At 38.2% G+C, this 14704-nt stretch overlaps 1 protein-coding gene across 4 annotated transcripts in view; it reads left to right on the top strand.

Moving 5' to 3' along the window:
• The window catches only part of PAK1 (p21 (RAC1) activated kinase 1), a 122800-nt gene that overhangs the window by 84484 nt on the left and 23612 nt on the right, over window positions 1-14704 (top strand). For all 4 annotated transcript variants that reach the window (XM_074372721.1, XM_074372717.1, XM_074372720.1 and 1 more), the window contains exons 6-8: window positions 9354-9470; window positions 12181-12355; window positions 14445-14508. In XM_074372721.1, the coding sequence (XP_074228822.1) occupies window positions 9354-9470; window positions 12181-12355; window positions 14445-14508 (356 nt within the window). The remainder of the gene's footprint in view (window positions 1-9353; window positions 9471-12180; window positions 12356-14444; window positions 14509-14704) is intronic.

Genomic DNA, 14704 nt, shown 5'->3' with positions numbered 1-14704 from the left:
TCTGTTCCATTGGTCTATATGTCTGTTTTTGTACCAATACCATGCTGTTTTGATGACTGTAGCTCTATAGTATTGTCTGAAGTCTGGGAGAGTTATTCCTCCAGCCTCTTTCTTTCTCTTCAGTAATGCTTTGGCAATTCTAGGTCTTTGATGGTTCCATATAAATTTTATTATGATTTGTTCTAGTTCTGTGAAATATGTCTAAAAAACAAACAAACAAACAAACAAAAACAAAGTGTAAATACAGGACAGAAATAGACTCATAGACAGAGAATGCAGACTTTTGGTTGCCAGGGGGCGGAGGGTGGGAAGGGATAGACTGGGATTTCAAAATTGTAGAATAGATAAACAAGATTATACTGTATAGCACAGGGAAATATACACAAAACATTATGGTAGCTCACAGAGAAAAAAATATGACAATGAGTGTGTATATGTCCATGTATGACTGAAAAATTGTGCGGAACACTGGAATTTGACACAACATTGTAAAATGATTATAAATCAATAAAAAATGTTAAAAAAAAATTTACAAAGCTCCTCCTCTATGCCAGGTCCTGTGTGGAGAAGTGGCAGTATAGGGTTGAACAGACCTTGTCCCATCTCCTAAGAATCTCCCAGTCTTGTGAGCGACGTGAAGGCACAGTTACAATACAGCATGCTAAAACTTCATGAGGCCAGTGGCTATGTCTGACTGGTTAATTGCTGGATCCATGGCATCTGACAAGTAACCATTTACTGAATGAAAGGTTGGATATAAAAAGACAGTTTCTTGATGATAGAGTCTGAGCTGAATGAGTTAGTTATCTTGGGGAAGAATTAAGAAGAGACAAGGGTGTTCCAGACAGAGAGTAAATAGCACATGCCAAGGCAAGGAGGTTCAAGAGATGTGCTTGTACGGGAACTGCAAGTGGTTTGTTATGATTGGAATGTGAAGTGTGAAGGGACTAGAGGTGGGTGATGAGGAGTGTAGGCAGGTCAGATCATGTAGGAGTTTTTACTTTATCTTAAAGGTAATGAGAAGCTATTGAAGAATTTTCGGTGGGGGAGTTGTACATTTTAACACAATGCTGAGTCACCATCCAGATACTTTGAATCATGCTTCCAGCAGTGAGGATTGGTTTACTCCGAGTCATTTATACCCTTATCAATTATAAAAACTGTTCATATGTCCAGTACCTTGTAGCATAGTAAGTCCTTTCTTATTCACTATCTCTTTTAATCTTCACCAGAGTTTAGTGAGGTGGTTTATTATCTTTGAGATGGTAAAACTGAAATTGAGAAGGGTTAATAACAATATATCTGATTCCCAGTCTGCATTACTTTCCCGATACATTCTTTCATCAAATGCAAGAGATGTAATGAAAAGATGGGGAAGAATTTGCAAATGTTAAGCTCTTTGGGAGTTTCTCCCCCTTATTCAACTGTAAATTATTGAAGAAGGGGCCTGAACAAAGCTGAGCTGTGCCTTGTGGCTCAAATGTCTTTATGCTTTTATAGGAGGAGTAACAGCTGTTATTTATTGAGTAGCTGATATGTGCCAGGCACTGTGCTGATAATTTTATATGTGTTAGCATAATTAGTCCTCATGGTTATCTTGTGAAGAAGTATTATCCTCCACACTTTGCAGGTAAGGAAACAGACTTTCCTAAAGACTCGTAATTGCTCTTATGGGAGAACCAGATTAGGGTCTTCTGAGTCCCAGGCCAAGATTCTTTCCACTGTGGCAGGAAGCTGAGAAAGAAGAAGGCAGAAAGGTCTTATAAAGGAGACTGCAGGAAAGCCTTAGGCCTGTTGTTTGTTACCAAGGATGAGGAGCCCTGGGGCTTATGCCATATGGCAGAGGGGATAACACCTGCTTGGTAAAAACCTGTACTGGTTTAGTATCTACAGTTAAAACCACTCAGGCTGTCAAGGACATTTTCTCCCCCAATTGAGAATATTGTCCCTGTGGCTCAATCCTCTTTGTTTCCTTACTAGTTTTACATGAGGCAGGGTGCAGATCTATAGTTTGTATTTTCGTAACATGGCATTGTTATCCTTATTGGTTTCCCACAGATCATTCCACTGGATTTATGAAATAATTGGATGGAATTGTTGTCTTAACACAGGTTAAGAAATTGAGACTCAGATTAAGTGACTTGCTCCTTACCCTTCAATGAGTTACTAGTAGAGACCAATACAAAATTCAGTTTTCCTGAGCATTCAATTATTCATTCAGACCATAAATATTTACTTAGCACCTACTTTGTGCCCACATATTGGTGATTGGTATACACTATCTTAGCCCTTGAGAAAAAATTAACAGAATAGAGGGATAAAGGCTGCAGGAGATGTACATGAATAATGTACAATGGGTGTCATATGTGATAGAATGATTTATTCTGTTTAGTAGTACAAGGAAGTTTGCACAAGGTTGTTGGACCCTAATATTTTGTTCACTTAGTAAACATGATCTTTTAGATTTCTTCTAGTTCTAAAATTCTTTTATTTGTGGCTCATTGGTCTGAGATCTGGCTCTCAGATTGAATAGCACTTTAGTGCCTGAATTCTTATTTATCAAGTGAACACCTACTATGTGATAGACTCTGCATTCCAGAGAGTCAAGAACTTGTAAGGTATTTGCTCTTGATCTCACACTTTAGTAAACAATCAGAACATGTAAACAAGAATTTATAATACAGCGTTAGGTAAACACAAGTAATGATACCAGCCAGGGAAAAGGGCAGTGCTTTCTTGTGTGAGGTGGCATGAGCAAAAGCCAGGTTGTTAAGGATCCATCATGTTAGGTCAAAGAATTTGGATTTCATCCTGGAGCTAAGGAAGTATTTTAATAGGATGTATTTTAAATGATATAGTTGGAGATGTATTTTACTCTAAACTGCCATATTAGAAAGATTCTTTTGGAAGTTGGGTCACTGTAGTTGGATGTATTTGTGTGTCTGTCTCTCTTGCTATGCTGAATTTCTTAATTTCAGAAATGTTGTTTTAAAGAATACATTCAAAATTGTGCTCCAAAACAAAAACAGAACATAAATGAACCATTGTCAGGGATTCATGAAAGATAGAAAGCAGATAAGATCAGATTGATCAGCTCAGCAGAAACCACAGCTTAATGTATATGGAAGAGAAAAATCCTAGGAAGATAAGAGTAGCTCCAGAGAAGGTGGTTTGAGAGAATATATATAAAAAGCAGGAGGGAGTCCTGGATCATTTTCAACAATAAATTAATTAAAATTCTGTATTTGGAACAGCAGGGGCAGTCTCCATGTTACAGTGAGCAAAAGGTACTGGAATTTTTTATTCTAAACTTAAACCAGATACTTTTCTAATGAATGTGAACTTCCTACTTGAGGAGAATGCCTGGTGTGGGTATAGGGATCTGAGAGATGAGCAGAGCAGAACCTGAGCTAACTATAGACCTTTACGACAGGCATGAATAGAGGAAAAAGGAAAAATAGCTCTGCAGTAGAAGAAAATGCATTAATTTCTCCATCCCAAGGATAATTTTTTTTATGCTTTAGATAATTGTAAGAAGAGGAATCTCTACGCTACATGCTCTTCCATACCAACACACACCAAGTGATGCTTGCCAGTAACCGCATCTGCATAATTCACATACAGATTGCATCAGGCCTCCCATTCAGAGGAGGGGACAGCAGAGAAATGGACTTACACAACTGCAGAGGAAACTCATGCTAATCATATACACGAACTAATCTGGGTTTTCACTTATGAAAGTGACAGCCGAGAATCTGAGGGAAATAAAGCATTAAAGAGAAAGACCAAGATAAAGAAATAAAACCAGCCCCAGAGGAAATTGATAATTCAGAAAGGAGAATTTTAAAAAAATCTAGTATCTTCAGAGAGGTTCTATAGATGTTGCATCCATAAAAATACACTGCAATTAGAGCAATCAGAGGGTAAAAAAGAATTGTTAGAAATTAAAAATATGATTAAAGATGCACATAAGAGTGGATTAATGATATAAAATATAAAAACATATGGAAAATATGAGAATAAAAGGACACAGGATTTGTCAAGGAGATTCAGGAAGAATTAGAGAATTAAGGCACTAGACTAGAAAAAAATAATCAAAGGAATAATGGAAGAAAAGTCTCTCAGCTCAGGAAAGGCATGAGTCTTCATGAAATAGCCTGCCAGTTACCAAGTCAGATAACTGAAAAGAGACCCAAGGATTAAGAGAAAGATCTTCAAGGCTTTCAAAGCCAATATACAGCTAATGTACCTCATTAGCAATAGTGGACAAAGAAGCAGTATCTTTAGAGTTACGAGGAAAATTATTTAGAACTAAGAATTGTATACCTAGTCAAACTAACATTCAACATGAGGTCAACATAAAGACATATTTAGATATGTGAAGATCTAGGTTTACCACCCACAGATAACCTTTGGAAAGTCTAAATACCAAATAGTAACAGTAATTACCTCCTGGGTTGATGGTAACTAAGAATATTCACTTATTTTTACACAAATATTAGATAAAAAAGTCAACTAGGAGAGTCAGCTTTAGAGATCTTCCTTTGAAGTTTCTTCACATTTTTGTGTTGAAGTTTCTATTTTCTCTATGCCATACCTTCCTCATTTTTAGTTTGCCTTTGCAGTTTAGTGGAGCCCATCTTCCAGTAGCTTTGAGAAAGTAAATGGGAAGTAAATATTTAACATCTCAGAATGTCTCATGAATGGAATGTCTTTCTTCTACCCTACCATTTGATTGATATATTGCTGAGTAGAGAATTTTAGTTTGGAGATAAATTTACATTAGAATATGGAAAAATTCCGCTTTTGTCATCTAGCTTTTAGCATTGACTATTAAAGTGCAAAGCTGTTTTATTCCTGCTTCTTTGTATCTGACCTTTTTTATTTCTTTTTAACTTGGGAAGCTTGCAGCATAATCTTTGTCATTATTGCTTTGAAATTTCATACTTACATGCCAGTATTCACCTATTTATTTTGTGAGGAGCTATGTGGACTCTTTCAACCTGGAAACTCAACCTTTAGTTTTAGGAAAGTTGCTTGAATTATTTCATTGACAATTTCTTCCCTGGTCTTTTCTTTGTTTTCTCTTTTTGGAACTCCTGTTATTTAGATTTTGGACTTCCTGGACTGATTCGTTTAAAAAATATTTGCTCTATTTTTCTTGCCTTGATTTTGCAGCACAGATACATAGATAGGTTTTCAACTTTCCCCACCCCTCACCCAGCTCCCATCAGTTTTGGATTCAGCCTCTTTGACAGTTACTGCTCATCTGTCTGTCATTACCTCCTTTGCTAATCTTGCCTTCTTTCCTATTCTCCCCAATCTTGTGGGTTTAATGCCTATAAAAGACCATTCCTTCATTATAGTTCCAGTGAGATTTTAAGAAACAGATGCCCATGTTCAGTCTGCCATCTTTATCAAGTATTCCTGAGGAATTTTAACTTTTAATTCCTTATATATCTTTATTATATAAAATATATAATGAGAGTCAACTGGTTTTACATATAACTTAAAAATTTCACTTTTAAAAAGCAGTATTATCCCCCCCAAAAAGACGTATTATTGAGGTATTATTTACATACTGTAAAATTAACCCATGCTAGCTGTACAATTCAGTGATTTTATTAAATGTGTAGACTTGTGTACCTATCACTACAATCTAGTTTTAGAACATTCCCACTACTCCAAAAAGTTCCCTTGTACCCTTTTATACTTCATTCAAACTCCCATGCCCAACCCTAGGAAACCAATGATCTTTTTTCTGTCCGTATAAATTTACCTTTTCTAAACATTTTCTAAAAATGGACTCATAAAACATGTAGTCTTTTGTGTCTAGCTTTTTTTCACTTAATGTAAAGCTTGTGAGGTTCATCCATGTTGTAGTATGTGTCAGCACGTCATTCCTTATGTCTGAATAATAATCTGTTGTATTAATATACTGTGTTTTTTAGTCTATTCATCACTTGATGGGTTTTTTTTTTTTTTTGGCTATTATGGATAATGTTCATATGAACATTCATGTCCAAATTTTGGTTTGGATCTGTGTTTTCATTTCTGTTAAATATATATATATATACCTAGGAGTGGAATTGCTGAGTCATATGGTGACTCTATGTATAACCTTTTGAGGAACTGCCAGACTGTTTCACAGTAGCTGTACTATTTTTTTACTTCCATCAGCATTAGGAGGCTTCTAATTTATCCATATCTTCCCCCGTGTTTGTTATTGTCTCTCTTTGGATTGTCGCCATCTTAGTGGATGTGAAGTGGTACCTCATTGTGGTTTTGATTTGCATTTTCTCATAATGATGTTGAGCATCTCTTTATGTGCTTATTGGCTATTTTTAATCATCTTTGGAGAAATTTCCTTTTTGTTGTTGATCTCTTAATTTAATTCCACTGTGGTTAAAGAATACATTTTCTGTGTTTTCAATTATTCAAATTTATTGAGATGTGTTTTATGGCCCAGTATATGTTCTATCCTGAAGAATGATCCGTAAATGGTTAAAAAGAATGTGTGTTCTGCAGAACTTGGGTGGAATGTTCTATATATGTCAGTTAGGTTGAGTTAACTGATAGAGTTGTTCAAATCAATATCCTTGCTAATTTCATTCTAGTTCTGTTAATTATTGAGACCTCTTTCAGGTCTGTCCCAACTTTTACTTTTTGCTTGGCCCTTTTGAAGCTTTTATGTACATGCACAGAGCCACGCATGTATGACTAGTCTGGAGCCTCTCTAGTATCCGCTATACCTTTGAGCAGCCTTAGCCTGAATTTGTCCTATCCAGGATTGGTAACCTCAGGCTAATAGCAGTTGCCTTCTGCCAACACCTCTAGGAGGTCACTTCCACTGATGCACCACTGGGCCTGGGCATTACCCACCACTCCAAATGAAAGTGAGCCTTCTTAGACCACGTAGTTACAGCCTGCCTTTCCCTGGAAGAACCCCTACTCTGATGAAACTGGGGTGGGATGGATAGGAGCAACCCTGAGCCAGAACATCAGAGATTCCTACAAACTTTACCCAAAGTTCAGCAGTTTTAAGATCATAGGCACTTCTCAGTAGCATAGGTAGGCACCTGGAGGTTTTGGGAACAAACCACGTATGTTCCCATCTTAGAGTCATTGTGCTTCTTCCATCTGCAAGGAATATTCTTTTCTCAGAGGGTCAGATAGTTTCTTCTCTCATTTCATTTGGGCCATTACTAGGACTTTCCATGACTGCTCTATCTAAAGTACTATTTTCCCACCCTCAACCAATCTAAAGTCTCATATATTTATCTTATTGTTGCCTGGCAGTCTGGTGATTAATTTTAACTGTATCTTCTTCTAGAATGTAAGCCACAGGACCAGGTGCTTTACCTGTTTTGTTCTTCAGTGTAACCCCAGAGCCTATAATGGAGTCTGATACACAATGAGTGAATGAATTGAAGTCATTGGCTTTTTTAAAAAGTGGTTTGTGGTTATTAGACATAATGATAATTTAATTGATTTCTTACATCTTTCTAGCTCCTTGCCATTTACAAAGTGTTTTTATACCTACTTCACTTTATTTCTTCCTCTCAGTGGCCCTATGAGACAGAGAGCTGCTGTCATCACCCCCATTTTATAGATGAGAACTGTGGCTTAGAGTGGAATAGCCTTGCTGAAAACACGGGGATAAGAAGTAAAATCTGGGACAAAAACCTGTGTTTCTTGATTCTGGTAGTTGTTAATACTACCACTCAGAATGTGGTGCTAAGGAAGGTGATGAAATCATCTTTTCTACAGAGTTTCAGGGAGTAAACAAACTTAGTGTTTATGGTCTACATTGGGTAGTCAGGGCCACCTGATGATGAAGAGGCAGCTGAGTTAACTTCAGTTCCATTTTGGGTTCCCAGTTAAATTTTGCTGAGTGGAATAGTGGGGAGAAAAGAAATTAGAGCAGAGAAATATCAAAATATGTGCTTTGACAGGGAAAGAACCTCTATTGGATTTTAGAACTGAATGTTACTTCAGGTCACCCCTCAGATTGTACGAGTCCTTTTCTTCCACATTTCTTGAGTGATGAAACTTGAGACCAAGAGGATAGTTTCATTGCCTGTGGTCTCCAAAGCTAGTTGCTTACATATGCTTGTCACTAGCAGTTTTTAAGTTATACCCTGCACTAGAGGTTCTTTTAGAATCTGTGAGGTTGCCAGTTTTCCTTACCCTAGTATGTCAAATGTGGTAAAGGCCAGTGTGCTACACAGTAGCTCTAGTCTAGTATTGGACTAGATAGCTTTCTTCACTTGTCCCCTGTCATTCTGACTGCTGATGTTCTTCTCTGCAGAGGCCCCAAATAGCAGACAGGAAGGGAATTCTTCCTCTCTCTGTCTTCTGCATTAGATGGTGATCTGCTTTAGGACATGGGCCATCTTTTCCAATTTTGTATGTTATGTCAACAGGATCCATCACAGTATCTTCCTGAGCACAGAGTAGGTACTCTGAAAATATCTGAAACTGCTGAATTATATCAATATACTAAAAGATCCCTATTTCTTCACTGAACCTATATTGTCATCATTTAATCTCTATCAGAAATATCATATTTTAGAGCTATTTTGTCTCTATTTATAACAGTAATGGTATGATATTTTTGCCTGGACCTGCCCTAAAACCTGCTACTCTTGGCTTTATTACAATTTGCTTGGGAAAATCAAATTGCTGAGATTAGAGCAGATTCAATTGGTGGTGCTGGTAAGATTCATTCCAGAATAGAGCCAATGCTTAGTGAAATGTATAGCATTTAGTCTGGGGAGAAAGTCATTGTGCTCTTGAGACGAGAGTCTCTTGATGTTCTGTATCTTCAGTTTGAGGCAGAGGCACCTGATGACCTAATGGGTGCACTAGGCTTAAGGAGAGGCCAAAGCCTGCCTGGACTTCCATTTACCATAACAGAAAGGACTAAGGAATTACAGAGATAAACTTTGTAAAATTCCAGACTTTTGATTCTCTCCCTGCATTTTGTATTTTATTGCCTGTTCAGCACAGAGAATAAAGTTCGTAGAATAAGAAAGAACTATGAGCTTGTCTTCAGGATTTGGATTGGGGAAGACAGGTAGAGAAGCTGTAAGCTGGTTTCCTAATCCACAGTTAGTCTTTGGGTGGGAAACAGAAGTCCCTAAGGGGCTGAGTGGAGAGTGGTAGCTCAGAGAGGAGAAGGGAGGTGGCTGAGTTCCTGAGACTGGCTATACAAAGGTGGAGAGCTTGGAGGCTAACGTGAGTTTCAGAAGGTGTATCAGGAAAAGTTTCTTCTGGGGGATTGGTGATCCCGGTAGCTTCAGTTCCAGGTCACCTGGACCTGATAAATCTGGCTTTTCTGCATTGTACAGAATGTGAAGACGGTGTCTGAGACCCCTGCAGTGCCACCAGTTTCAGAAGATGAAGATGATGATGATGACGCTACACCACCTCCAGTGATTGCTCCACGCCCAGAGCACACAAAATCTGTAAGTCTTTGGGGACGTGGACAGCTTTGTGATTTGTTAGAATTTGCAGGGGGAATGAGGGGTGAGTGCTGAGGCCTAGAGGTTTAATACTCTGGTATGGGTCCTTAGATTTTGGAGGTGGTGAGATCACCAAACCACCTTGATTGAAAGGTACTTTCTGTATGATTAAAGACAAGAAGTGATATATTTGTTTATCACTGGTTTGCAGATAGTCCCAAAGTGTCCTAGATAATTGGTGTTTCTACCAACTAAACTCTAGTTCACTTAGCCTGTTCTCCGCAGACAGGAAGATATACAGAATTAATGTTACTTAGCGCAAGACTAACATAAATTATTCTAGTCTCCTGGGATGCAACAAATTAGCCTGCTGTAGATCTTTTCTTCTCTGTTAAATGTGCAGTATTCCGTTTCTTAGTCCATCAGTGATAATACTGAAAGACCCAAGAGAATTTATAAAAACATTAGTGCTATTAATATGCTGGACATCAGGATTGCATTTTGATGCTGAATGTTGACAGTGATTTTTATTCAACTTCCTTTAAGGTTCTTGCATCTCAGAATAGCCACAGTCCCTCTGCCCAGCTTTGCACAATCTGCCTTTTACTTGATTTAAAATTATTGAGCACTCACCTATCAGCAAGTGATAGTCTATGAGTGGTTTTTTGTTTGGGCTTTTTAATTATGACAAGAATGATTCTTTTAAAATGAAAGAATTACCTAGGGCTTAAACTGTGCTAATACAAAAACAATCCCTGGAGTAGAGAATTCGTGTAGGCACTCAAGCAGAAGTTTGTTGACTGACTATGGAAGATGCTGCAGAGGAAATTCAAAGGGATTACATGACCTTTTAGGATGAGAATTTATAAGCCGAATCTGTGAAATCACCCTTTCTATGGGTTACAAAATCACTTTAAGGAAAATGAGCTTCACAGGTGGAGAGTTGTCAAGGTGTCTCACATTGGTATGGCTTTTTTTGGTTATAAGCATGTTCATTTAAAAATGTTTTCCCACTAGTCCATGAATTACTCAAAAGTAGAGGAAATATACAAATATTGCAGTGCTTAACATAGTTCTTGGCAGGTCTTGAAAGTCAGTAAGTATTGAATGAACAAATGAGTTCAAGTTAATCTTCATAGCATTCCTTTCTAAAAAAGACATTGTTAATTTATAGAACAAGAAGCTGAGATTTATGAAGGTAAATTGATCTACCCAGAGTCTCTTAGTAAGTAAAGAGCCAGGATTGAAAGCAGGTAATTGATCCCAAGTCCAGGTTCTATTCCACTTAGCACAATGGCCTTTTTGTGTGAGCAGACCCTGGAGCCAGAGAAGGAGAATTTTAGAGAGGGAGAAGGCAGGGTTTGTATCTTCAAGGAGCTATGTCAGGAGAACTGAAGAAGGAGGTCAAGGCATGAAAGTACAGGTTTAAGTGCCAGGGGTATAATTTGTCTGCGGGTACAAGAATAGAAAATTAAGAAATCATTATGCTGGAGTAGTCAAGAAAAAAATCTACAGTCTCTGATCTTAATGTCTTGATTTGTTGATGTTTCCTCTACGTGGAAAGTTCTTACCCATTGCCGCCTATTAAAATCCCATCCATCCTTTAAGATCCAGCTGAAGAATCCCATTTATTCATTGACTCATCAAACATTTACCTGTATACTTGCCTTTTGTTAGGCAACTGGTTAGATATAGGAGCTCAGGGGTGAATGACACACATTCCCTGTCTTCATACAGCTTATAGACTAGCCAAAAAATTGTGGTGGTATTTTTATGAAAAAAAAAGTGAAATGTCTCCAGGGGAAAGCCCATATAACTTAAGATCACTTCTTCTGAACTTCACTAGTATATAGTTTGCTCATTTCTTCTGACATTTATCCCTTTCTGGCTTGCAGTTAGATCTTTCTCTAAGACTTCCTTCACAAGAGTAGAGGATGGAGCAGCATTTTTACAGGGAGGCAAAGAACAGATTCTCAGTAAATGTTTGTTAAGTAAGTGAGTGAATAGGAAATATAATAGTATTAGCCAAAATTTAAAAGCTTTGTATTTGCTGGGTATGATGCTACTCATTTCACACATTAAGTAATCTATTACTGCAAGAACCCTATAAGATAGATATCACTAACATCACCATTTTATAAATGAGGAAACTAAACCATAGAGAAGTTAAGTAACCTGCCCAAAGTCATACAGATAGTAAGAATAAAAGTTGGGATTTAAGTCTAGGCAGGCAGGTTCCAGAGTCTGTGGTCCAAATGACTATACCCTACTGCCTCTTAAAGAAGAACAATTGTAGTTTCTTCTCTGTGAGGGTTCAAGATTTAAGGAGGGAGTAACTCAAATGAAGATAATGTTGAGTGTTGTATTAGCTGTGCAAAGTACTGTGGGAATACAGGATATTCATTTCAGCTTAGGAAAGGATAGAATTTTGCAGATGAAGGGAATGCACTGGGTCTCTTTTAAATCATTTCTGTTGAGATTTATCTAACTTGTATTGAATATCTTCAGTGCTCAGACTCTCACTAACCCCTGTTGTGTATAGTGAGAGCAAGGAAGGCCATTCCACCCTCAGAGTCTGGGCACAGAGGAGGAAGAACACAGATTTTGATCTAGAAGAAGGGATGAGTCTACTGGGATTTGTTCTTCTGTGGATGTTCTAACACACACATCTAAGAGAGACTGGCCTTGCCAAATTCTTGCACCAATAATGCAGGTGTACACACGGTCTGTGATTGAACCACTTCCTATTACTCCAACTCGAGATGTGGCTACGTCTCCCATTTCGCCTGCTGAGAATAATACCACTCCGCCAGATGCTCTGACCCGGAACACTGAGAAGCAGAAGAAGAAGCCTAAAATGTCGGATGAGGAGATCTTGGAGAAATTGCGTAAGCACTTTGTAGCTTTTTGAATTTCCTTCTGGTATGTGACTGGTTGGGCACAAAGATGGAATTCTATTGCTGTAGAGATCTTGGTCTTACCCTTGGTGTATGTGGCTGGCTGGTTATGCTTTACATCTCAGCCACAGACTGTACTTCTCCTCACCCTGTCCCTGCACCCACTTCTGTCTCACTAGCCCTGACTCGATGCCACAGTAGGATGGGAGTGTGAAGAGAGAGAGTGTGGATGGCCCACTTTGTGGCCATCACTTACCCCTAGGCATGGGTTATGGAGATGACGAATAGTTTTTACCTAGGGAGTAGTCTGGAATGTTGTATTGAGAAAGACTGAGGCCTTGTGTATACTGGTGGGGGAGAATGCTATGTTGGTTATTGATGTTTGCCATTTACAGATGATAGATCTGCCTTGGTTGTAGGAAAGAGAGAAGGGAAACTAACATTTGTGAGCCTGTGCTATGTGTCAAATGACAAACAAAGCATTTTCTTGATTTTTTTCATTTATTCCTCATTTTAACCCTGCGAAGACAGACATTATAATCCTCATTTTTTGCAGTTAAGGTATTTGAGGCTAGGGATGCTAAACACTGTGCCCAGATTCACACAGCCAAAAAGTGACAGGGCTGGGGTTGGAGCACAGCTTGTGCTCCTGTAATCAGAACATGCTGTTTCTCGCTCTCAGGTGGAAACTTCCATTTTACTTTCTTTAGTGGCCAGAAGTGGGGTGTATTAGGGTAGCTTGTTTCTGTGTTTTAGTAACCTGCAGAGAAGTTCAGATGAAAAGGAAGGACTGGGTTGGTCTCTGGGCTTGGAAGAGTCTGAAAAGGCCTTTGATTTATTCTTTGTACTTACCTACTACTAAAGAGGATTTGATGTGATTGATTTGGCCAAGTCTGCACACTGGCTTTGTATTCTAAAGCTGAGGTTTCTGATTCTCCAACTTAGCAGCTCTTGATTTCTTCTTGATAATTCTTATTTGACTTTTTAAAAAAAAATTCACTCTTTTAAAAGTTGCCCTTGCCCAGAGCCCTTATGAAATGATGAAATAAGAAAAGCCACTTACCTAGCCATCTGTTTACTCCTATATTTAGTCTTTTTCATCAAATTAGATCTGTTTTTAAAACAATAATACTTAAAACATACAACTGTGGAAAGCAAACTGGCCTGGGAGTTAAGGACCCTTGGGTTGAAGCCACAGCACTGCCACTGACTTGGGTCTTGGGCAATTTCCTACTGTTTCCTGCCCCCCCCCCCTTCTCATCTTTTAAATATGGGGGTTATTATCTGTCTCATTTGTAAATAAAATGAATTAATGTACGTAGAAGTACCCAAATCCTAGTAATTCGTTAATGTAAAGCACTTGGAACTGGGAGAGCAAAACCAGACTCCTAACCTTAGCTTGACACCAGTTTGCTGGGGACATATCTTGCCTTCTGTGAGCCTCAGTTTCACCATCTCCATTTCACATTATTTGTGAAATCCAGGGAACTCTCTCATACCTTTTTGTCCTTGCACTTGAAGTACTTTTTGCTGTAACCCCTTGATTTTCTCTTCCTGACTAATTCCTACTTACCCTGTAAAAATTTGTCCAGATATCACCTCCCTTCTGAAGTCTTTCCAGTCTATGTTTTTGCCTGTCTTTGTATCACAACAATTGTTATGTTTTCATGAAACTTTATGCTTATTGTCCATCTTCTCCATGAGATTAGAGCTTCTTGAAAGCAGAGAGTGTCTTAACTGTGTCTCATCTATCTCTATTTGTTGCACTCAACATAGGGCTTGGTATGTAGTAAGTGAGCATGTAAAAATGAGTAAATGTTTATTGAATATATGGAATTAAAAACAAATGAGTAACTTTTAGGAATTTAGAAATGGATTAGATTACTATGAATCAAAGTTGTAAGGAGGTGAAACATTTGATTGAAACTTAAGGGAGAAAGCTAAGGATCTGCTTAGTGTGACTTCCAGGTACTGAGGTAGTTCTTCAATCCTTGCTAATTTCAGAGTTTGAGGAAACATAGGGCCTCTTTTGTATGTTGATCTGGGAAAAAATGATTTATGGACTCTGTTTCTTTTAAAGGGAGCATAGTGAGTGTGGGCGATCCGAAGAAGAAATACACACGGTTTGAGAAGATTGGACAAGGGTTAGTAGGGGCATTTCTTTACCTAGAGAAATGACTTAAAATTGTGTGTGCTAGTATATATGATTTTGCTTTTGTTTTGCCTTTTATAAACCTTGTTCTTCTTTCTCCACCTTGCCCCTCACCCATCTGGAGGTGTTTTGTTAGGCTGACTTCAGGTTTGGCAGAATTATGCTTAATGTGACAGATGTATCATCAG

This window comes from Camelus bactrianus, chromosome 10, assembly GCF_048773025.1.
Source record: "Camelus bactrianus isolate YW-2024 breed Bactrian camel chromosome 10, ASM4877302v1, whole genome shotgun sequence".
In the NCBI taxonomy this organism is placed as follows: Eukaryota; Metazoa; Chordata; class Mammalia; order Artiodactyla; family Camelidae; genus Camelus; species Camelus bactrianus.
Note: the sequence above shows the minus strand (reverse complement) of the source record. Positions and strands in the feature narration are given on the sequence as shown.